Source organism: Euprymna scolopes, chromosome 9 (assembly GCF_053919585.1).
Source record: "Euprymna scolopes isolate OS-2025 chromosome 9, ASM5391958v1, whole genome shotgun sequence".
Classification (NCBI taxonomy): domain Eukaryota; kingdom Metazoa; phylum Mollusca; class Cephalopoda; order Sepiida; family Sepiolidae; genus Euprymna; species Euprymna scolopes.
This window is the reverse complement of record NC_136490.1, coordinates 63,820,829-63,845,023: the sequence shown is the minus strand read 5'-3', so window position 1 is coordinate 63,845,023 and position 24,195 is coordinate 63,820,829. Positions and strand designations below refer to the sequence as shown.

The window sequence follows — 24,195 nt, the reverse complement described above, 5'->3', positions numbered from 1 at the left end:
AAAAATAAAAATAGAAGAAAAAGAACTATAATTTTATATACGGCCCCATACAATCAAATGTTAAAAACAAAACTTGGCAAGAAATTTCTAGATCTTATTGAAAAACACTTTTCCACAACCAACCCCTTACACAAAATCTTCAATAAAAATACCTTAAAGTTATCCTACAGTTGTTGCGAAAATTTACAGATGATAATTAAAGCACATAATAATAAAACACTAAATAAAAACAATGTAAACAACAACAAAATAAACAATAAAAAAGCAGACACAATGACAAAAATAAAACTAACACTAGCAGAAATAATAATAATAATAATAATAATAATAATAATAATAATAATAATAACAACAACAACAAACCAACCCCGGACAAGAACAACCATACTATAAATAAAAATACTAATAACGAAAAAGATAAATGCAACTGTAGACACCGTACACTTTGCCCAGTTCAAAATAAATGTCTAACAAAAAGCGTAGTTTATCAGGCAACAATATTTGCGAAAGAAAACCCGAATAACAAGAAATATTACGTAGGCATAACTTCCTTAGATTTCAAAACCCGATACTATGACCACAAAAGTACATTAAACAATAAAAAAAAAATACCGTATAAAAACAACACTAGCGAATAAATACTGAGAACTCAAAGAAACCGGACATTCGCCGGTAGTGGAATGGAAAATAATAAGACGAGCTACCACGTGTAGGCATTTAGACGACCCATGTAGATTATGCCTTCATGAAATATTTGCTATCCTGTACTTTAAAGAACCCCAAAATCTATTAAACTGTAGAAGAGAAATAGCAAATAACTGTGTTCACAAAATAAAACTTACTCTAGGATAGCGATACAAAATAGTTTTAAAACTAACAAAAACAATAAAAAATAAACAAATAAATAAATTAAATAAACATGATTATACATAAATGACCACACATATATGTATGTATATACATATGTATATATATGTGCATATATGTATGTACACATATGTATATTTATATATAAACTAACAAAAAAAAGAAAAGAAACTGTCTGCCTTAAACCACTAACCTAGTTTTAAAACAGATCCTTTGTTCGATAAAATGCATGCCCATTGGCTGATAGGAAGGGGCGCGGTGGATACTAGAAAGCTGATTGGCTAACTTAAATCCTCAATAGAAGAGGACCATATAAAAACGATAAACAACCACAGAATTCGCGCATAAGCCTGAAGAATCCTAGAGTAGATGAAACGCCGAATATTCAGTGTAGCTTAATCGCCATATATATTTTATATATATATATATATATATATATATATATATATATATATATATATATCGGGACTTCATAAATAAATATTCTCTAAAACCAGTTCTGCGCTTTATATTGATGCGATTTTTAATGTGTCGGATGCTTAAATAGGCCGATGTCCAAAAAATGTTTGTAAATCGCCAGAAAAACATATTTTAAAACCATTAAATAGAAACGCCACGATCGTAAGATAAATCTGTTTACTTTACAAGTGGATTTCCTTGATAAATTTAGGTTATAAACCTGATTTTCTCCTTATAAAATCTGCAATAATTTACATGCATTTCTAGATTATCGTATCTACTCTATAATAGTGTGAAGGTTGTTTTTTAACAGCTGGCAAAAGTCATTTTACATCTATTTATCTATATATTATTTATCTGAAATATCAGTCTACATTGGATCTCTTAAATTGTCCTGCTTTTCAAAGTTAAATTAACAATTTCTCGGATAAATTCGACACTCTCTTGTCAAAACTTTCAAACCCACAACTCGACACTCTGTTGTAAAAACTTCCAACTCCACAACTCGATACTATGTTATCATAACTTCCAACTCCACAACTCAACACTTTGTTGCAAAAACTCCCAACTCCACAACTCGACCCTCTGTTGTCAAAACATCCAACACCACAACTCGATACTCTGGTTTCAAAACTTCAAACTCCACAACTCAACATTCTGTTGTCAAAACTTCCAACTCCACAACTCGACACTCTGGTTTCAAAACTTCAAACTCCACAACTCAACATTCTGTTGTAAAAACTTCCAACTCCACAACTCGACACTCTGGTTTCAAAACTTCCAACTCCACAACTCGACACTCTGTTGTCAAAACTTCAAACTCCACAACTCGACACTCTGTTGTAAAAACTTCCAACTCCACAACTCGACACTCTGGTTTCAAAACTTCCAACTCCACATGCAGAAGTGTACATACATAGCCTGTTTCCCTATTCACTTCATGTCCGTTTTTATTCACCTATCTCACTTGCATAGAGACATTCTGGCTTTTCTTTCTTTCCGACCCTCTGGATAGATTCTAACCCAGAAAATAGTAATTTTTCCCTCTTTGTAAGAAAAAATAATTACTCCTGTAGAAATGCCCGACAAATCGCGAGAATCAGTAAAAAGATCAGAAAAATAGAAAACTCAGTCGTATTCTCACAGCATGCCTTGAAAATGATTTGCCGCCAAATATACGCATATATATATATATATATATATATATATATATATATATATATATATATATATATACTAGCATTACATTCCGGCGTGTCCCGGATGTTTGGATATGTATGTTGAGCAAAAAAAAAAAAGTGGTAGTAGGAAGGCAGGCTCAAATCTGTACCGCGAAGGAGGAAAAGAACGGGAAAAACCCCTGACGTCTTTGCTGTTACGACCACCGCCAAACCGGAAGTGACGTAGGTTTTAATGAAGGCTAGACAATCGAAAGGAGAGGATGACTTTCAAAAATATCGGCGAAAAAGCGACCCCCGCCACTATAGAAAAGTGCCCAGTTTAAGGTGAACATATTAATGTTTTTAGCCAATTTTTCGATATTTGTCGTATGAAAGATCGAACTTCAAAACGATACTGATCTGGGTAAAATCCATCACCCCTGTCGAAAGTTTTAGGCAGACATGTAAATATATATACATATATACTTTTATATATTAGTAACTAAAAAAATTCGACCCAAACCGATTAAAAAGCTTGCCCTATCTCTGAATACCCTTTATGTAAAATTTCAAATGTTTACACCAGAAATTGTCTAAGTAATTTGGTAGAGACCGCAGAGTTCAATTTTTTAAACTTTGACCCTTATTATGCCCTCTTAACATTTATTGTTTGGGGCTCAAATAAAGTTATTAAGTTAGATCCATGTCCAGGGAACATATATCTAAAATTTCAAGTATGTAGACCAAAAATTGTCGGAGTTTGGTAGAGTTTCAGAGCTCAAATCGTTGAACTTTGACCCCTTAACAGCCGAATTTCTGGCCGAAAACGGATTACAAAGATTTTCCCAAATCTCAATACCCTGTATATTAAATTGCAAGTCTGTAGACTGAAAATTAACAGTTGGAAAATATATAAAAGTGAACGTGTCTGTCTGTCTGTCTATCTGTCTGTGTGTCTGTGTGTCTGTCTGTCTGTGTACATTTCCCTACGCAATAACTCTGTCAATTTTTAGTCTATAGACTCGAAATTTGAAATACCGGGTACTGAGATTTGGGAAAATCGATGTGATGGGTGTCAGCCAGAAATTTGGCTGTTAAGGGGTCAAATTTCAACGATTTGACCTTTAAGAACTCTACCAAACTCCTCCGACAATTTTGGGTCTAGACACTTGAAATTTTAGATATAGGTTCCTTGAACATGGATCTAACTTAAAAAAGTGATTTGAGCCCGAAACAATAAATATTAAGAGGTCATAATAGGGGTCAAAGTTTTAAAAAATTAACCATTTTTTTTGTTTTTATTTTTTATTTTTTTGCACAGCATACACCTCCAAACACCCGAGCAAGGGGTCAAAGTTCAACGATTTGAGCTTTGAGAATTCTACCAAACTCCTCCGCCAATTGTGGGTCTAAACACTTGAAATTTTAGATATAGGTTCCTTGGACATGGATATAACTTAATAACTTGATTTGAGTCCAAAACAATAAATGTTAAGGGGACATAATACAGGTCAAAGTTTAAAAAAACTGACCGCTTTTTCTTTTTCTTTTTTTTTTCTCAACATACACCTCCAAACACCCGGGCAACGCCGGGCTGAAATGCTAGTATATATATATATATATATATATATATATATATATATATATATATATATATATATATATATATATATATATATATATATAATTAGTTTTTTACTATAATAATTTAATACCTACAGACAATAGTGTTTCATCGTTTCGGGAATCTTCAGTGCAGGGTGTCACAATTAACACCAGTCGAACGATTCGAACTCGGCAACACGAGACATTTCTCTCTCTCTCTCTCTCTCTCTCTCTCTCTCTCTCTCTCTCTCTCTCTCTATACATATATATATATACATATATCATTTGCTGTCTAAACATATGCATGTATATATGTATATATGCGTATATTTAGGCAGCAAGTCATGCACACACGAACATATATATATATATATATATATATATATATATATATATATATATATATATATATAGTACTGAATCACTGTATTACAGCTCAACAGTGCCGCTTTACACTCGACCACCCAGGCGACCATTATGCTATTTTGCTACTTATAAACATTGTCAAATGACCTCCGCTCCATTTGTTTACAGAAAGAGCATTGGTTTTTACGCTAGCGGCAATTTGTTATTCTTCCCCAACATGCTTAACGCCTCCTCCCCCCATATATATATATATATATATATATATATATATATATATATATATATATATATATATATATATATATATATGAGGTTATCAGGTGGACATTCTTTGAGGTCATTTGTCGAGCACTGATCCCATGCGTTGATAGGTAGAACTGCCGACTATCGACGCGATGGTTCTAGGTTCAATCCTCGGTAAGGTAAAGGTTCTAGTCTAGCCTCACTTATGAGTTGTGATACAATGGAACAGTATTGTATGTGGATGATTATATATAAAATCTCATATATAAAGGTAATTTTATTTTTCGATTTACAAAGTTTGAACCATTTGCTGACATTTTAGCCGATCCCGTTGTGATTACAATATTTACGTCCAAAATATGAATTAAATTTTCTTTTTTTTCTTTGTTAAAATTTAAAGTGGCGCTTAAGTTTTGGACACGATAAAGTAATACAAATACTAAAACTGTTTTACAAGTCAGTTCGATCCAAACCGTCAATTATAATAGAAATCGCTCCATAACATGGCATGAAGCCACTTGATAATGGATAGAATCCAACCTAGGAAATAGTAATTATTCACTCTTTGTCAGAAACATCGTTCATGGAATGCGAAAACTAAAATTAAAAAAACAAAAAACAAAGGAAGCGGGGTTTACAAGATTGTCGAAAGTAAACTTAATGTCCTCTTCATTGATTTTAAAGGTTTTGATAATGAAGAAGTTACTTTTTGGTAAGTCGAACCCAATCAAACTCCTGATGATGATCACCGGTCGAAAGCGCTAGAGGAAAAATGGAATCACACAGCTACGTACTAGACAATATACCACCAGTGACCAAGAGAAATACTCGAAAACTCGAGTGAATTAACATTCCGCTAACTTCCAAACCGAATGCTTCCACAATTGTGGATTCCAGCTCTCAGACTAAAAATCTACTAAAACTGAAACAATCTATGAAAAAAATTGTTTGTTAGTTAGCACTCTGACATCATATAATGAGGTCAATCTTTTTGTTATTCTACGATGCAACATTGCGAACTTAGCTGTATGGCGTGAGTGTTTATTTGACTGATAATTTTGTTGAAAATCATTATTTTACACAAATGTCACTGGTATAGTTTAAGTTAAGCGAACGAACACTAATCGTATTATTTATGTTCTTTCGGGCTACTGGTCTCATCTTGAGTGCCATTTTCACAACGTTTCGGTCGATGTAACCTCCGACCTTCTTCAGGTTTATCGTATCGATCTCGGGAATGTTCTTGTCGGGTTCGAGAACTTGGATGGAATTTCGAACGGAAAGGATAGACGTTCTAAGTAATTCGCAATTGTATTTTTTGGTCACCCACACTTAGAATTGAACATTCAATTTTCAGAAGAAGGTCACTTTTACAATTGATTTTTTTTTCAAGTACTCTAACCACTGTGCCACGGGCCCGGAAAGTTAGAGTATTTGGAAAAATCAATTGTAAAAAAAAAGAAAGATCAATCGTAAAAGTGATATTCTCCTTTAATTCTCATTGTGGGCGACCGAAAAAAACAACAACTGCGAATTACTTAGGACTTCTATCATGGCTGACGGACGAGAGCATGCTACTTCCGTGAAATAAATAAAGAGTTCCGTTCGAAATTTCGTCCAAATTCCCGAGTTCGACAGAAATATTCCCGAGTTCGACAAGATCCCCCTAAAGAAGGTCGCAGGTGACATCGACTGAAACGTTATGAAAATCACGCTCAAGATTGGAACAGTAGTCCGAAAGAACCCAAATACTACGAAAAACCAATTCTCATCTCCAAAATTCACAAACGTAACAAATACTAATAATTTAATATTCGCATTAAAGTTTGTCCGTCAGTGGAAGCATTTCAAATGATAGAATATACTTAGTATTTGTTTACAGCGGGATTTTGTGAGAACTCCACAATGTTTTCTTTGCATCAATCTGTATAATTTATTGATAAAGATAACCCCCAAACGTTGTGTCAAATATGAACATAACAAATTACATTACTGTTTAAAATAACATTCTTTTGAAATAATAAATAAGTATTTATGTGCGCATGTGTATCGTCTCTAGTGTGTGTGATTATATACTACGTGTCAATTCGTGTGATCATCTAGTGTATATAATGTTCGTAGCAAGAGAGAGTGCGTGTGTGCGCGCGCGTGCGCACGTACGCAACTGTTTGCACATATACATTTACACATATAGATACAGTTCTAACGGCACATATAACACTTTACAAACAGTTATTTAATGGAGCGAATAAACATCTTTGTCTGTTTGGCATCAGACAAAAGAGAATCATACCTCTTTGTAGCCACAACACATTGATGTATCATTCTGATTGTCATCCTGAAAATGCAAACTATATTCTCCAAACATTCATGAGAACCAAATTATATTTCACACATTGAACATCGGTTTTCATGGTTGCGGTTTCTTTTCCTCTCAGTGTGCATCACGTTTCTTTTTGGTGATGACATGCTGCTAACTTACTAGCCAGATGCTTCCACGACTATCGATTCCAACTTTCGGATTAGATCTTAACTGAAACTGGTCTATTCTGCCAATCTATGAAAATTCTTTTCTTTTTTTTTTTTTTTTGTTAGTTGACACTCTGACGTCACATTTTGAGATCAATTTTATTAGTATTTTAAATTAACTTTTGTTTTGCTAAAATTAACATTCCAATCTTCATTCTATAAACAACCCCTGCAACATTTTATTGATTTAAATGCTGTCTGACTTAAATATTTATGATATTAAATTTAATTACGACTCCAAAAGATCTAATTATTTTATTTATCCAACATAGTTTTATTTCTCTTTTTTTTGTTGTTTTTTTTCTGAATATTTCCTACTCCATAACATCTAGTTTTATAACAATAATAATAACAATAACAATAATAATCTCCTCGCTTAAATAATTTATGGCGCCTTGGTGTCTACAATATAACAGACACTTAAGAAAAAGTACTATCTTTCTGTAAAAATATTTCTTATTGTAAGCTAAATATGATTAAAATAAACTGAATTTGTCTCAATTTATTTAAGACTAGCATGACTACCAGATATTACCTGGGCCAAAAGTGTAACAAATTCTATCCCTCTCTTCATATCTCTCACTTTCTCCCTCCTTGTCCACTTTTTTCCTTTGCCCAGCCCATTACTCTCTCTATACACACACACACACAGAGTGAGCCTAAAGGAAATAACTCTGAAAAATCATAGTAACTTCCCTTTAGTTAGTGGGTGGAAAAACAGACAATATGATAGCATTAACAAATGTGTATACGTCTTAATAAAATTAAATAATATAATTGGCCAGTTGATCTACAAATAATAAAACTTATTTTTAATTTTAGATACGAGGGGCGTGCAATAAGTAATGCCCCTGACCCACTTCCCATAGCAGTAGAGCAACGAAACTTAGCACAGTTATTAGTCTTTCTCTACATATGAACCACCCAGAGTTATGCATTTCTCCCATCGTTTGATGACGCTCTGGAGACCGTTTTTGTAGAACACCCCAGGTTGGTCCTCCAATCACGACGTGACTTCAGAAATCAAGGCTGCATCATCTGGGAAACGCTTTCCTTTCAAAAACAACTTCATGGCTGGGAAGCGGTGAAAGTCAGAGGGTGCAGGGTCAGGAGAGTAGGGAGGATGGGGAAGGATTTCATAAGCACACGCCCATGCTTCTGATCTGGCGACATGCGAGTTGTGGACCGGAGCGTTGGCCTGCAGGAGGAGAGTACCTTTACTGTTCTTGCCCCACCTCTTGATTTTGATAGCTTCCCTTAATTTCCTCAAAAGTGGAGCATAATAGGCTCCTATAATTGTGGTACCCTTTGCCAGGAAATCTGTCATCACTACTCCGTCCTGGTCCCAGAAGACTGTGAGCATGACTTTCCCAGCGGAGGGCTGCACCTTTGCCTTCTTTGGAGGTGGTGAGTGCTTCCACTGCATTTACTGGGCTTTGGTCTCTGGATCATAGTGATGGACCCAGGTTTCATCCTGTGTAATCAGTCTTTTGAAAAACTTTGACTCATCTTCTTAGCACATCTCCAAATTCATTCTCGGGCACTCGACGCGTTCTCGCTTCTGGAATGGTTTGAGCAACCTGGGAATCCATCTGACAGACACCTTATGAATGATAGTTTCCAAAGACCCTGTAATAATCTTGACATCTTGGGCTATTTGGCGAATAGTAATGCGCCGATCTTCCAAAATGGCAGCCTCAACTTGACGGACAGATGCCTCATCAATGACAGAGAGGGGGCGACCAGGTCTGGGAGCTGTTTCCACAGACTTCCGGCCATATTTGAATTCACGATGCCAGCGTTTTACAAGATCATATGATGGGGCATTATCACCATAAGTTTCTTTCATTTCATCAAAAGTCTCCTGTGGTGTGTGTCCTTTCAAATACAAAAACCGGATCACTGCTCGACATTCAACAGGCTCCATTTCACACCTGACTCAGCTCAAACATCTGTAAAACAGAAACCACAATTAATTCAGAGCTGTAATTTGCCACATAACCCGTAGAGATATAAATTTTTGCACATGCAAAATTTCTGCTAGATCAGACAACTGGAAGTGGGTCAGGGGCATTACTTATTGCACGCCCCTCGTATTATATATAAAGGGATAAAGGGTTAGACTGATTTTAAAAAATGCCAACATCGCGGGTGTTTGTTGTGTATTTTTTAAGTTTTATCTGGGCAGAGATGGCATTAGCTCTTTATTTTTTTTCTATCCAATTTTCACCCCACACAAGGCACAGTATAATTTTGAATTAAGGGGCTATTATCGAGGGCATAAATTGCGGGGATATTATGAAGATAGATGAGCAGCAAGATGTCTGTTCACATTACACTTGAACTTCTGCATGTCAGTACAGTTGGGGAAGCAGAATCCTGGAAGGGATTTCCAAAGTCTAACAGTTCTGGGGAAAAAAACAATTGGAATAAAAGGCTTTTTTACCCCTAGGGATCTCTACTGGGTAGAAGTGGGATTTAGCTGCTTGTCGGGTTCGTCGGGGGTGTTTATGTCAAGTGGGTACAAGTGCTTGTATTTCGTCAGACCATTCACAAGTAAAATACTTGTAGAACAGGTAGAGCGATGCATCATTTCGTCGCTTGGACATAGTTTGAAGCTTAGATGACAGTTCAGGTGCTATCAGGTTGGCGACACTCTTTTGAACCATGTCCAGGAGTAAGAGACTAGTAGCAGATGCACCAACCCAAATGTGACAGCAGTACTCCACACATGGGCGAATTGTGGCCTTATAGAGGTACAGGATACTTTCAGGCGTGAGTATCTTTTTAGCATGGTAGAGAGAGCCTACCTTCTTCGCAGCAGCCCTGACAATGCTCTCAATGTATATGTTCCAACTCATGTTTTTTTTTTTTTGTTTTTTTACACATAGGCGTCACCACTTATCAAGGCCGATAGGCCACTCAAGGTTAAGGGTTAAAGAGTGTACAGTAGTCAATAGGATAATATAGTAATCGATAGTAATGGAAGTCTGGTAAAGTTGTTAACTTAAGTGGAACGGCTCATCAGAAACTTGTTCACGTTGGACTTGAAGACAACCATATTATAGACGGCCGGAAAGCAGGGAAACGGAAGACAATTCCACAGGCGTGCAGTTCTAAGAAAGAAGCTTTGATCTGTCTAGGTTTAGGCACAAATAAAGAGTGGGGGAATTATTGATAGTGTTTTCGTCTAAACGAGTGTTTCTTGTGAGAGTTTGGCGAGGGGAGACCATAGATTGAAGCTCAGTCGAACACTTTCCATGAAAATAACGATAAAGCAGAGACAAACTCGCAACATCTCTTCTGTGAGATAGAGGTTGCAGCGAAGAGAAAAGAACATCTCCCACCAGGCCACGTCTTGAACCTTATCAAGCAGGACAAGTCTTTTCTAGCAGCTCCTGCCCATATGTGGCAACAATATTCCATCCTTGGACGTATCTGGCTCTTATATAGATAGAGAATTGCATCAGCAGTGAGATATCTACTGGATCAATAGAAGGATCCGACCATTTTTCCAGCGGCCTTGGCAACAGATTTGATGTACGTATTCCATTTAAGATCAGGAGTAAAGGTCAAGCCCAGAAGCCTGTCAAAACTTGAGGCCTCCCCAAAACAAGAGCCATTCATTTTAATTGATGCCAGATGGGGATCAGAACGTTGATGATGTAAAGATAGAAGCTTGGTTTTAGATGCATTAAAAGTAACCAGCCACTCCTTTTCTCATTGTACAACGTGATCAAGATCAGAGGAGAGAGAATCGGAGAGAACTTGGTCGTTTACTGTCTTAGATGTGCTACCATAGATGGCAGTGTCGTCAGCAAAAATGTCTACGAATGATGTAAGGATGTGATTTGGAAGATCATTAATGTAGATCAGGAAAAGAGTTGGGCCCAGGAAGGGCCCCTGAGGGACTCTAGCAATAATACTGTGAGCTTCTGATTTTTGCCCATCAACTACTACTCTTATGAACCTATCAGAGAGAAACGATTTAACAATTGAGAAGACATTTCCAGCTATACCATAGCTGGAGATCTTGTGAAGTAAATCTTTATGCCATACCCTATCAAAATCCTTTGATATGCCAAGAGTAATTGCCCTAGAAAGGTTGCCTCTGTCGAGATATTCTTTAATCATATGAGATATAACTGTAAGCACATCTGCTGTAGATCTGGCAGAACGGAAACCATATTGTGTGTCACTAAGAAGGTTATTTTTGCTGAGATGGTTGATTACTTCTCTATTTAACACAGATTCCAGCAACTTACTCATGACGTACAGGAGACTTATTGGCCTGTACTGAGAGGGGGATGAACGACCACCTGAATTCTTAAATACAGGGTATACTGATGATATTTTCCAGGGTGATGGGAAGCAATTCTCCTTAAGACAACGTTTAAACAGTTTTGAAAGTATGGGCGCTAGTTCTGGTTGAAGCTTTTGAGTACTATAATTGAAATACCGTCAGGGCCGGTTACTTTATTGGAATCAAGGTTTTCGATTAGCTTGGCAACATCACGTACAGATATATGTATATCACATAGCGTGTTTTCTGATACAGGAGAAAATATTGGGGGTTAGCGGCCTTGGTCGCAAAGGGTAGAATTAGCTGTAAAGTTCTTGGCAAAGAGTTTGGCTTTGTCTGATGCTGACAAGATTACCTCAGGTCCATTGATAATAGTTGGGATACATGCTTCTGTTCAGGATTCTGTTTGCTATTTGCAAAACTGATGGGAACCAAGCCGCTGCTCAGCTACTTTGGACTTGATGGACTGAGCATACAACTCTCTTGAAATCTTTATTACTTTCTTACAATGGTCGCTGGCAGTCCTGAAAGCGGCTTTAGTTTCCATACATCTATTACGTTGGAAGCAGTGGAAAAAGTGATTTCTGTGCGAAATAGCAGCAGCACATTCTGGAGAAAACCATGGCTGGCTGTTAGGTTTTTGCTGGAATTTTTCGAGGGTATGAAACGGTCTATATCTACAATTAACCATTCCGTCAGGTCTGATATTATAGACGGCACATCCTTTTTAAATATGGAACGCAGAAGATCCGATATAAATGTACGGAAACTATCCCAGTTAGCCATAGTGTATCGATATACTGTACGATGGAGAGGTACGTCTGAGGAATTATTACATTTCATTTTTATCTTAATTGATACAACTGAGTGGTCGGAAGATCCAAGAGGAGACAGAACGGAAACTGAACATAGTTCAGGGCAAGTTGTGAGAAAAAGGTCACGGAGACTCGCATACTGTCCGTCATTGTCGGGCACACAGGTGGGTTCGTGAACAATCTGAGTCAGGTCATAAGCAATGGGGAAATCATGACAGAACCTTCCCTCATCATGGGTCTTGTTTGAGTGGGTCAACCATTCCACATTATGAACATTGAAGTCTCCACATACGTGAATGTTAGCTGAAGGATATGCTGATAGAACTTGGTCAGTTTCCTCAGATATGCTTTTAAAGATAGTAACTCCGCTGTTATGGGGGCGATAGAGAGTAAATATAAATGCGGTAGTGTGAGCTAGTGCAACCCGGAAGCACATATAGGGCAAGTTAGGATCTTCTATGGAGATGTCCCTACCACATGGAAAGCCATATTTAATATAGGCACATATTCCATGCCCATGGCCATCTTGGGGGTCAGATTTGGAAGTTAAGTTAGAGTATCCTTTAATTACGAACTCCTTTAGGGAAATAGTCTGTCCAATTCCGGTTTCGCTTAAAAATAAAAGGTCTGGTTTAGTCTCCGGTAATTGGGCTTCAACCTCTGGAAGGTTAGAACGTAGACCCCTGGTGTTGGAGAAGGAGACATGGTAGTGGAGGTCTACGTTGGAAGTTTCAGATCCGGGTTTAATCGTGTATTTTTTATTGAAACTTGTCATGATGGAATTTTGGAGTTTGTGGACTAGCTCGTCAGACTTGCTTAGAGCAGGACTGAAAGGGGAAACTAAGAGAGAAAAGTAACGAAGAATTTTTTTTTTGTAGAACATGATAAGGTAAAGCCGTAACAATTACCCACTAATATGGCATCGAGAGGCCCCACCAGAAGCTACTACATGGTCCAGAATCTATTCACCAAATGGCAATACAGCAGCCCCAGTACTTTGCACCTGCTGATAGGACAGCCTCCTTAGTGGTTAATCTAAGGTTCGGGTCCCTGACTATCAGGCGGATAACATCAGCCCAGATAAAACGTTTACCTCCAGCACCCTTACTAGTGACATGGCTACAAGGATAAACATAGAAACAGAAAATTTCCGCCATCTCTGTCGACTGTTCACACAAAATACTGCCAACCTAGAATACAGCTTTTTCTTCTCCCTTTGTCAGAAAAATCACTCATTAAAAAAAATGAGGATTGAGTGACAAATAAAGAGAAGCGAGAGTAACGGGAGCTGCCGACAACGCTTCCACAAAGCGTTCTCTACTCTCCTTTAAAAAAAATCTATTAAGTATTGTACTTAATAAAAGTTCAATTTGCGTGTTTTTTAAAAGGAAAATATGGTGATAGATTCACCTCTCACGAATTAACAATAAATACGATTTCCTAATCTGTTCGTGCAATCAACTTTGTAGATATAATAAACATTTATGACGAGAAAACGCTATAATTAAATAAAGCAATCAGGAAATAAAAATATAAATTAAGTACTGAAATAGAATGCAGTTATTAACATTGGAAATTAAACATAAAAATTAAAATACACTTATCTCGAACACGCTTCGTCTCCAGAGTGCAAACTGATTTGAAAAGGGTTTTAGCTTTAACAATATCAGCGTTCCAAAAGACTTATTTATTTATTTATTTATTTTTAATTAACCGTTAAAAAAAAACGTAATCGCTTTCTGAATTTTTGCTAGTGACGTTTTAAGAAATTGCGATATAAGAGAACAGCGAAGGGGGGGAGTCTTCTGAAATTCAACTAGTGCCGTTATAAGTAAATTCAACTTAAAATGAAAAAACAAGAATTGAGGGGGGGGTCTGAAAGAAAAAAAATTGTTGAGTATGCTATCCTTAAGATCAACTGGGTAGATATAATAAACATTTATGACGAGAAAACGCTATAAGTAAATAAAACAATCAGGAAATAAAAATATAAATTAAGTACTGAAATAGAATGTAGTTATTAATATTTTAAATTAAACATAAAAATTAAAATACACTTATCTCGAACACGCTTCGTCCCCAGAGTGCATGTTGAACCGAGGAGTTTAAAAAAAGTATTTTTAGGTAATGTGTTTTTGGCCATTGCTATTAGTGGCAAAGAAGGTTTCTCGTAATTAGTGAAGGAAACAATCTTAGTCTTAGCAGCATTTAATGTGACCATCAATTTTTGTCCCCATTCCACTACAGATTCTTTAGATATGTGTTCATTTGTTTTCCACTCGTCCTGTTATAGAGCTTGGTGTCATCAGAAAATATATCCATTTCAGAGACTTTATATAATAGATTGACATACAGGGCTAATAGGCCTATCAATTTAGTTGACAGGCCCCCTCTCATCTAGGAGTAATTCCTTTACCACGGTAGAGAAACTTCATCTAACTTCTTTATAGTAACCCTCCAGAATATCAGAGGGAGGCTAACGGGTGCTGTACCTTGCTCAAGGATGACCTAGAAATGTGAAAAGTAGGGGTGTTTATCTCCCTTAAATATTATATATACTCGATTATGTGATTTACCCGCTTAGAAGGAAAAATATAAAATGGATTAAGTAAAATATTTTTGTTGCAGACTAAACATTGTGGAATTCATCTCTGATTAAATGCTTTTACTGCTCAGCTCACATAATGAAAGTAGTTGTTAGAACCACGTTTGTGCCCCACAAAAAGCGAAGTCCTCTACTCTACCCTACTTCCTCGTTTTCACGGAAGAGACGAAGAGAATCTATCTCTGCTGTATCGTTTCATGGCAGGTTCTATTTATGCCCTCCTCCCTTTCTGTAGAACATTAGCAGCAGACACTTGTCTAATTTCAAAACTGCTAATGATTTCTGGACTAAGTAGGGAATAAAGACCCTGACCGACTTTACTTAGAAAGGGACAGATTTCGGTGGAGACCAGTTTAACCTTTACTTTCTCACGTTCAAGCAAATTTTCACGACCAAAATTGCGTTATACACACACAGACACACACACACACACACACACACACACACACACATAAATACGCTTAAATATATTTTAATTTGTCCACATTTCGTATATATTATAACAGAGTCGTGACTTCAAAAGTTTTTAAAAAAAAGTATTTAGATGCCATCAGATTGAATCGAAGTCATAGCATTCAAAACTACTGACCTTACCATTGTACGAACATGACGTGCATATAAACCGTTTATAAATTTAAAATGACAAATAATCTAAGATGAATGTACAAAATGTTTAACAATTTTTTTTTATTTTAACCAACTTTGAACCCCTTTAAAACAATTTTATCCGGCGAAAGACCCATATAAGGACGGCCCGTAAAAAAATCCAATCATCTGAGGTCCCTAGCGCCGCTCTGTGACTTTTACTTTCGGGGGTTTAGAGTTTGGAAATATGGAGACAGACAGACAGACAGGCAGACATATTACCGTTTATATTATTATTATTATTATTATTATTATTATTATTATTATTATTATTGTTATTATTATTATTGTTATTATTATTATTATTATTGTTATTATTATTATTATTATTATTATTATTATTATTATTTATTTATTTATTTATTTATTTATTTATTTAAGGTTCCCTTTTAACTAGCTATTACACCGAAATATAGGGGAGGATGTTACTCTTTTTTCGTGATTACTCTAAGTTCAAAGAACAGTTTACCATTTATAAGATAGGATGTCTCTACCTGGTTAGAAAAGTTCACGCACCTTTCAGTATCCTAGAAATATAAAGCAATAATTCACCCGTATATTTAGTATTGTCGCAATTCTTGGCTACTGCATAGTGCATCAACCACTGAAAAAGAAAAAAATCTTAGTAGATACCGCACTGGCACACTGTCTACCGAATTCCATGTCAGAAATTTTTATATACATGGGAAATAACTCTGAACACAATTTTCCTAAAGTTCTTTCCCTTGATTATTAGTTCACGTTTCTTGGGTAAAATTGAGATATAAAACCAAAGATATTAATGCTTACATAAATACTTCTAAGGGAGATAACTCTATTTTACTAATTGAAAAAGATAAACTTTTCGTACGATTACTCGAATATTTTGTTCAATAATAATTACAATATTATAATTATTACTATTATTATATTACAATTATCGTCACATTTTTTATGCAAACGCACTATTATTTCAAAATAACAAACTATTTTAAAACTGATAAACATTAATTACAAGTGATTTTCCAGGGCATTCATCGTCAAACCGAAATGATATATATTATAAACAGGTTGCCTTTTCTTAATTTAAAAAAAAAAAAAAATCAAAGTGTAGTATCTATTCTGATCCTATTCCTACACTTCAATTTTTTTCTCGGTTGATGGAAGAGAAAACTTTCACGACTAAGCCAACTTTTTATTTTTGTTCCTTTTCCCTACATTAAAAACGACCCTGGTGTTTAACTCTGCTTTCGTGGGGAGAAAAATAAACAGAATTTTGTAGGTAGCGTCCAAAATTTTCGTATAAACATTTGAAGGAATCGCTTAGTAAAATAGAGTTATCTCCCATATATGAATAAAGACGTTGCAAAAAACGCCACTTAGTTACATTTATTAAAATAATTGAAAGAATCGTTTTTCTTTCAATCTATAATAAAATAAAGTTGTCTCTCTTAGAAAAATAGGTTAAAATTCCGAATAACTGCTATTTTATGAATTAGCTATCATTATTTACTAATTACTTACTCTTTCGGTGCAAGTCTATAAATATAAAAATCTGAAAAAAATCTTTATAATGTACGTACTTGTCACTGCATGAAAATGTCATATTCAAAAAATCACGTAAATCAATCAAGTAGGTTTTTTTTATTTAAGAAAATCAAATATTATCGGACGATTCAATTCATCGAAGAAAAAGCCACGCGCCATCTTGTTTGAGAGATAACGCAACTAACGACTCCTGGCGGAAATATGGGTCAACGAGGGCAGTACATGCAGACCATCGAATATTTTATCAATCAAGTACTTTTTTTTTTGTTGAGAAAATCAAATTTTACGATTTTTAGGGATAATAAATAAATAAATTGACTTCTTTTAATAAAGAGAATGTGTCGTTTAATAAAGATAATGCGGAGGGCAGACCATCGACTATTTTTTTTTTTTTTAATGTCGAAAATCCTTTTTGGGTTTGTATTACTGTACACATAGATTCGAAAAAGTTGTCAAAAAACAAATATATAATAAATAAATGTTATCAAAGGAAAGATAAGTTACTTTTCTACCTAACTGGATAATTTTCTATCGTTTTTATTTCATGCAACATGTTTATTCAGCTCGAAAAACATACAGTGTTTACCGATGTATTAGAAAATTTAAAATGGCGCCCGGCTCTCTTTCATACTGTAAGTTTGGGAAAAGGGGTTATAAATAAAAAAAAATAAAAACTAGACAAAATACTGTTAGAAAGTCGCTCAATATGTTACCGTGACATAGGCTGACATATATTCGGTGGGTTTTTAACAGTATTTTGTATATTTTTTATTTTTAACTCATTTTCTGAAACATACCGTGTTCAACAGAGAAGCCGGCGCTATTTAAAATTTTCCAATACATCGGTAATACTGTATGTATTTCGAACTGAATAAACATGTTACATTGAATAAAAACACTAAAAAAATTATTCAGTTAAGTAGAAAAGTAACTTATCTTGCCTTTGATAACATTTATTTGTTTTTGACAACTTTTTCAAATCTATGTGTACAGTAATACAAACCCAAAGACACATTCTCTTTATTAAAAGAAGTCAATTTATTTATTTATTTATTATCCATAGAAATCGTAAAAATTGATTTTCTTTAAAAAAAAAAAAATTTTTTTAAGTACTTGATTGATAAAATATTCGATGGTCTGGATGTACTGCCCTCGTTGACCCATATTTCCGCCAGGGGTCGTTAGTTGCGTTATCTCTCAAACAAGATGGCGCGTGGCTTTTTCTTCGATGAATCGTCCGATAATATTTGATTTTCTTAAATAAAAAAAAACTACTTGATCGATTTACGTGATTTTTGGAATATGACATTTTCATGCAGTGATAAGTACGTACATTATAAAGATTTTTTTCAGCTTTTTATAGTAAAAAAGATTACTTGTGGCCCATTTATAGACTTGCACCACTCTATCTTTCTTAAACAAAGAACAAAGCAATCTTTTTTCTTTTCTTTAGAAATGTTTTTCATACGCATTATAAATCTGTGAAATTTTATTTAGAGCTATTTCCCTTGATTACTTGTATAATCTGTGCACTTGGTTTTAGATTTGAAATCGAATCGACGGTACCAATGTTTTTCTAATCTTCATTAACACAAATATATATATATATATATAAATATTCCTCTTTCATATTAATATTTCCTTTAAAACCGAGCACTTTACCGGGGTTCTCTCCCACAAAATTATACACACACATGCATACACACATGCACACACACGCACACTCACACACACACACACATATATATGTATATATATATATATATATATATATATATATATATATATATATATATATATATATATATATATACTGTATTTACAAAACCAAGACTCCAAAAAAGATATTGATAGCAACAAAAAATGTATTTCATTGTAAGTTACAGAATAGGATCCACTATTCGAAATGTATGAGGATTAATAAACATGAGTTAATGCCATTCTTTATGTTCCTATTTAATAAAATATTAACCCTAAACTGGTCTTAAATCTCAGTAATAAGATAATCGATATTTTGGAAACATTGATGCCACCAATGAGCGAATACGAAACTAAAAATTAACCGTAAGGTTGCTCCGGCCATGTTATAAATATAAAAATAAAATTTTTTTAAATTCTTTTCTTTTTTTTAATTAATTATGTGAAATAAAGAAATATAGAAATCTAATTTAGGAATAGTATTATTAAAAGATTTTAAATGGCTACGGGTTTTTGTGGAAACTTCTTATGACTGGTTTTTAAATAAGGATACGAAAATTAGGTGATATTTTAATATTTGAATGGGCTTTTGTCGGAGGATGCCTCCAGGGTAAATGTTTTCGAATGCTTCATTTCCGTTAAGGGGATTTTCTTTAAACAATGTTCTATTGTCAAAGTGTTTTTTATTTAAGAAGTCTGAAAAAAGGTTGGTTATGTGAAAATTTTCAAACGCCATAATGCTTGAAATTGTCCAACTGGTATTGAAACAATTGTAACTTACAATAAAATACACTTTTTGTTGCTATCAATTCCTTTTTTTTTTGAAGTCTTGGTTTTGTTAATACAGTATATTAATGCTCAATTATGAAATGTGATAATTTTGTAGCTTACTTTTTAAGTTATCTCTCTTTAGCTTAAAATTTATTGGCATATGAAAATTCACTGAATTATACGAACCCAGTAAAACTATATATATATATATATATATATATATATATATATGTATATATATATATATATATATATGTATGTATGTATAGAAAAGAGGTAATGCCAACCACAAAATGACGAGGAAACGGCGAACTTAACGAATAGATGTTTTAAACCGCCCGAAACGAAATTAAACGAAAGCGTCCGGAACACAAGAAAAGTAGAAGGAGGAAACGTCGAAAAAATCCCATATCAACAGCGAAAGGAGGTGATGTCGGCAGCGATAAACGGCGAACTTTACAAATATATACGAATTATAGACTAACGAAGAGATGGATATTGAAAACATTTATTTTAACAAAAAAAAAAAAGAAAGAAAGGTAAAGACTGTAAGTCCTCTTTCTCTTCATTCCTCTCTCTTGTATATTACGATGGCGAATTCATTTTACCATTGCTTTATTTGTATTAATGCATTTTTTTGTATCGATATATCTCTCGTTGGCATTTTCAGATAGTAGATTAAGATACTCCTTCCGCATCCTTGTAATTGTTTTCTTTTATTTCCTTTAATCTCACCCCTCCTACCGTAGTTTATTTTTTGTAATAAAATTTAAATTGGAAACGTTACCACCGTGAGTCTGTGTCTTCGTTACTTTCATACGCTGTTCGTTCGTCTATTGTATATTTTCCAGGTTTTGAAAAAGTCTCTCCGTTCTTTCTGTTTCAGCAAGGTGTACCGAACCCAGTTCATCTGTTTCAGTGTTCATTTGTATTTCGTAAATGTCTTTTCATTATTTTTTGTTGGCATTCGTAATATATATATATTTATATATATATATATATATATATATATATATATATATATATATATATATATATAAGCATGGGGGCCCGGCGTTGCCCGAATGTTTGGAGGTGTGTGTTGAGCAAAAAAAAGTGGTAGTAGGAAGGCAGGCTCGAACCCGTACCGCGAAGGAGGAAAAGAACGGGAAAAAACTGACGCCTTTACTGTTATGACCACCGCCAAACAGGAAGTGACGTAGGTTTAAATTAAGGCTAGACAATTGAAAAGAGGGGAGGACTTTCGAAAATATTGGCGAAAAAAGCGACTCCTTCCTGTTGAAAAGTGTCCAGTTGAGGGTGAAGAAATTAATTTTTTTAGCGAAATTTTCGGTATTTGTCGTCTGAAGGGCCGAGCTTCAAAACGATGCTCATCTTGTGAAAATCCGTCGCCTCCGTCGCAAGTTGTAGGCAGACATGCAAACATACATACATACATTTATATATTGGTAACTAAAAATTGTCCAAGTTACCCACATTGAAAATTTCAAGTCTTTAGACCAAAAATTGGCGGAGAAATTTCGTAGAATCGGCAAAAGTCACTTCTTTCAAATTTGACATTTTGGGAGCCAAATTTTCGCCTCAAAACTGAGTAAAATGCTTGCCGTCGGTCTGAATACCCGTTATATGTACATTTTAAATGATTAGACCCAAAATTCGGTGAGTAGTTTGCTAGACACCGCAAAACACTTTTGAACTTTGACCTCTCAGAAGCTTAAATTTTCGACTCAAATCGATAAAAAGGTTGCCCTATCTCTGAATATCCTTTATGAAAAATTTCAAATGTTTAGACCAGAAATTGTCTGAGTAATTTTGCAGACACCGTAGAGGTCAAATTTTTTAATAATTTAAACCCTATTATGACCCCTTAACATTTATTGTTTGGCACAAATAAAGTTATTAAGTTAGATCCATGTCCAAAGAACCTATATCTAAAATTTCAAGTGTTTAGGCCAAAAATTGGCTGAGCAGTTTGGTAGAGTTCTCAAAGGTCAAATTGTTGAACTGTGACCCCTTAACAACCAAATTTCTGGCCGAAAACCTATAACAAAGATTTACCCACATCTCAGTACTCTGTATATCAAATTTCTAGTCTGTAGACTGAAAATTGATAGAGTTATTGCGTAGGAAAATTTACACACAGACAACCCACAGACACGTTCACTTTTATAGATATACTAGCATTTCAGCCCGCTGTTGCCCGGGTGTTTGGATGTGTGTGTTGAGCAAAAAAAAAGTGGTAGTAGGAAGGCAGGCTCGAACCCGTACCCCGAAGGAGGAAAAGAACGGGGGAAACCCCTGACGTCTTTGCTGTTACGACAACCGCCAAACCGGAAGTAGGTTTTAATTAAGGCTAGACAATCGAAAGGAGAGGATGACTTTCAAAAATATCGGCGAAAAAGCGACCTCATTCCCTGTAGAAAAGTGCCCAGTTGAAGGTGAGGATATTAATGTTATCAGTCAGGTTTTCGATATTTGTCGTCTAAAAGCTCGAACTTTAAAACGATACTGATCATGGTAAAATCCGTCGCCTGTCGATAGTTTTAGGTAGACATGCAAACATATATACATACATACATTTATATATTGGTAACTAAACAAGTTATTTAGTTAGATCCATGTCCAAGGAACCTATATCTAAAATTTCAAGTGTTTACACCCAAAATTGTCCGAAGAGTTTGGTAGAGTTCTCAAAGGTCAAATCGTTGAGCTTTGACCACTTAACAGCTAAATTTCGGGCCGTCCTTTCACTGCTAAATTCTTTAATCATAGCTGACCTTAATTGCTGCCAGGTCAGCTGGGAGTTCTTTTTAAATTGTCTGCCGATAAATCTGGACACGGGGCCTGACGCAGCTTCGTAGGCAAGACGAATTATTTCCACATCTTCAAGCCCGTAAACGATTTGTTTCTTTCCGACCGCCTGTAGCCAGTCGTCAAGTTAACTTGCTTCTCCACGGAACCTCGGAATTCTCAAGTGTCCAGCAAGGCTCGAAATGCCTCTGTGACTTTGGGCGATCCCAGACTCTGCTCTACCCTATTTGTGAGCTATCCATGGATCTCGTTAATCCACCGCCTAGGACTATCCGTGTCTGTGTTCGTCCCATAACCATCCATGCCCGCACCCAACACTTCGGATGTGACCCTCGTGACCTCTTTAATATCCACTACTGGCATTCTCTCCTGTTATTTAATTATCTCCCTACGCCCTAATAATACCCCAAACAGTCAAATATACACAATATAATCAATGAAAGCAAGAAGAGAAAAATCACATAATTGAAACAGGAAAAAAAATCAAATTCAATCCAATTTAACCACTCAAAAAAGACTCTACAAATATCTCATCAAAAGATACTTTCTCTTTTTTTTTCAACCTCTCTCTTCTTTCAACGTAAGTCAAAACACGAAATATAACTCAATCCTACTTACGCGCTAAAGCGGATCATTGAACGGCTGTAAAACCAGATTCTCTCTTTTTAACAACACTCCCCCAATCTCTCTGACTTTACTGATACGAACTACCAAATTCCGCTACGACGATCAACACTTTTAAACACACACCTCCCCCACTGTCTCTTTAATTCTTAATGCAAGCGACAGTTTTATCGTGAATGTGCCTTTCTCTAGCTCTCTCTCTCTCCCTCTCTCTCTCTCTCTCTCGCTCTCTTTATCTCTCTCTCTTGCTATCACCGAGACAGGCTACGCAGACAAACAAACAAAAAAAAACAATTTGTCTTACCGTGTCTTTCTGTCTCCCTCTCTTTCTTTGGTGGTTTGGTTCGTGCGCGCGTGTTTCCAAAAAGAGGGAAAAAAGTTCTTTCTCTTTCTCTTCCCCCCCCCTTTCACTGTCTCTGTGTTTTACAATTTCGCCTTTCTGTCTCGCTTCACTTTTCTCTTTTTCTCTTTGTGTTTTTCCCCCTATTATAGTTCATTTTTTCAAGTTTTTTTCTCTATTATCCCTGAGTTTTTTCTCTAACGTTTTTCTCTGCCTGTCTGTCTGTCTGTCTGTCTCTTTCTATCATTAAAATTTTTTTCTGTGTTCGTCGCTGTATTGATTTTCCGCGAAAAATCGATCACGCCCTCAAGGTCACTATCCTGAAAATCACGGACACCAGATGTACCAGCCTCCCGTGTTCAGGTCAGTAACTGACATCTAACCTCATCGGAAACTGTGGCTCGTGATCGTCTTTCTCCGGAAGGCTTCACAAGAATCTCCGCGTGTCTGTGTTGTTCTGCTGAAAAGCAAAAGCTAAGCTTTGCATTCACGCCGGGAAAGAAGACAAACACTCAGGGTTCTAGCTACGAAAAGTTAATTTCACAAAAGTTACAGTTTTTTTTTTTACATATGTACATCGTTCAGTTCACCAAAACATTCTCAAATCTCACAAATCTATTCTTCGTCCATTGGATGGCAGTCACGATGAACAGGGGGTCGGGCGGTTTTTGGGAGCTTATGTCTTTCTCGAAAATCGGCAACAATCTGCTTCCAACCGTTTGGGCGCTTGTTTAAATATTCAGGGACGGGGTGGGTATGGCAATTTGCCAGACCAACCAAATTCAACACATCAAGGGGGGAAAGCCTCAACCATTTTGCGTGTGTGC

At 35.5% G+C, this 24,195-nt stretch overlaps 1 protein-coding gene across 1 annotated transcript in view; it reads right to left on the bottom strand.

The window, feature by feature from the left end:
- The window catches only part of LOC145284562 (multicopper oxidase 3-like), a 149,252-nt gene extending 126,198 nt beyond the window's left edge, over positions 1-23,054 (bottom strand). The window contains exon 1 of the mRNA XM_080133475.1: positions 23,023-23,054. Coding sequence (XP_079989601.1) covers positions 23,023-23,039 — 17 coding nt within the window. The 5' untranslated portion in view covers positions 23,040-23,054. The remainder of the gene's footprint in view (positions 1-23,022) is intronic.
- Between the last annotated feature and the right edge of the window lie 1,141 nt (positions 23,055-24,195).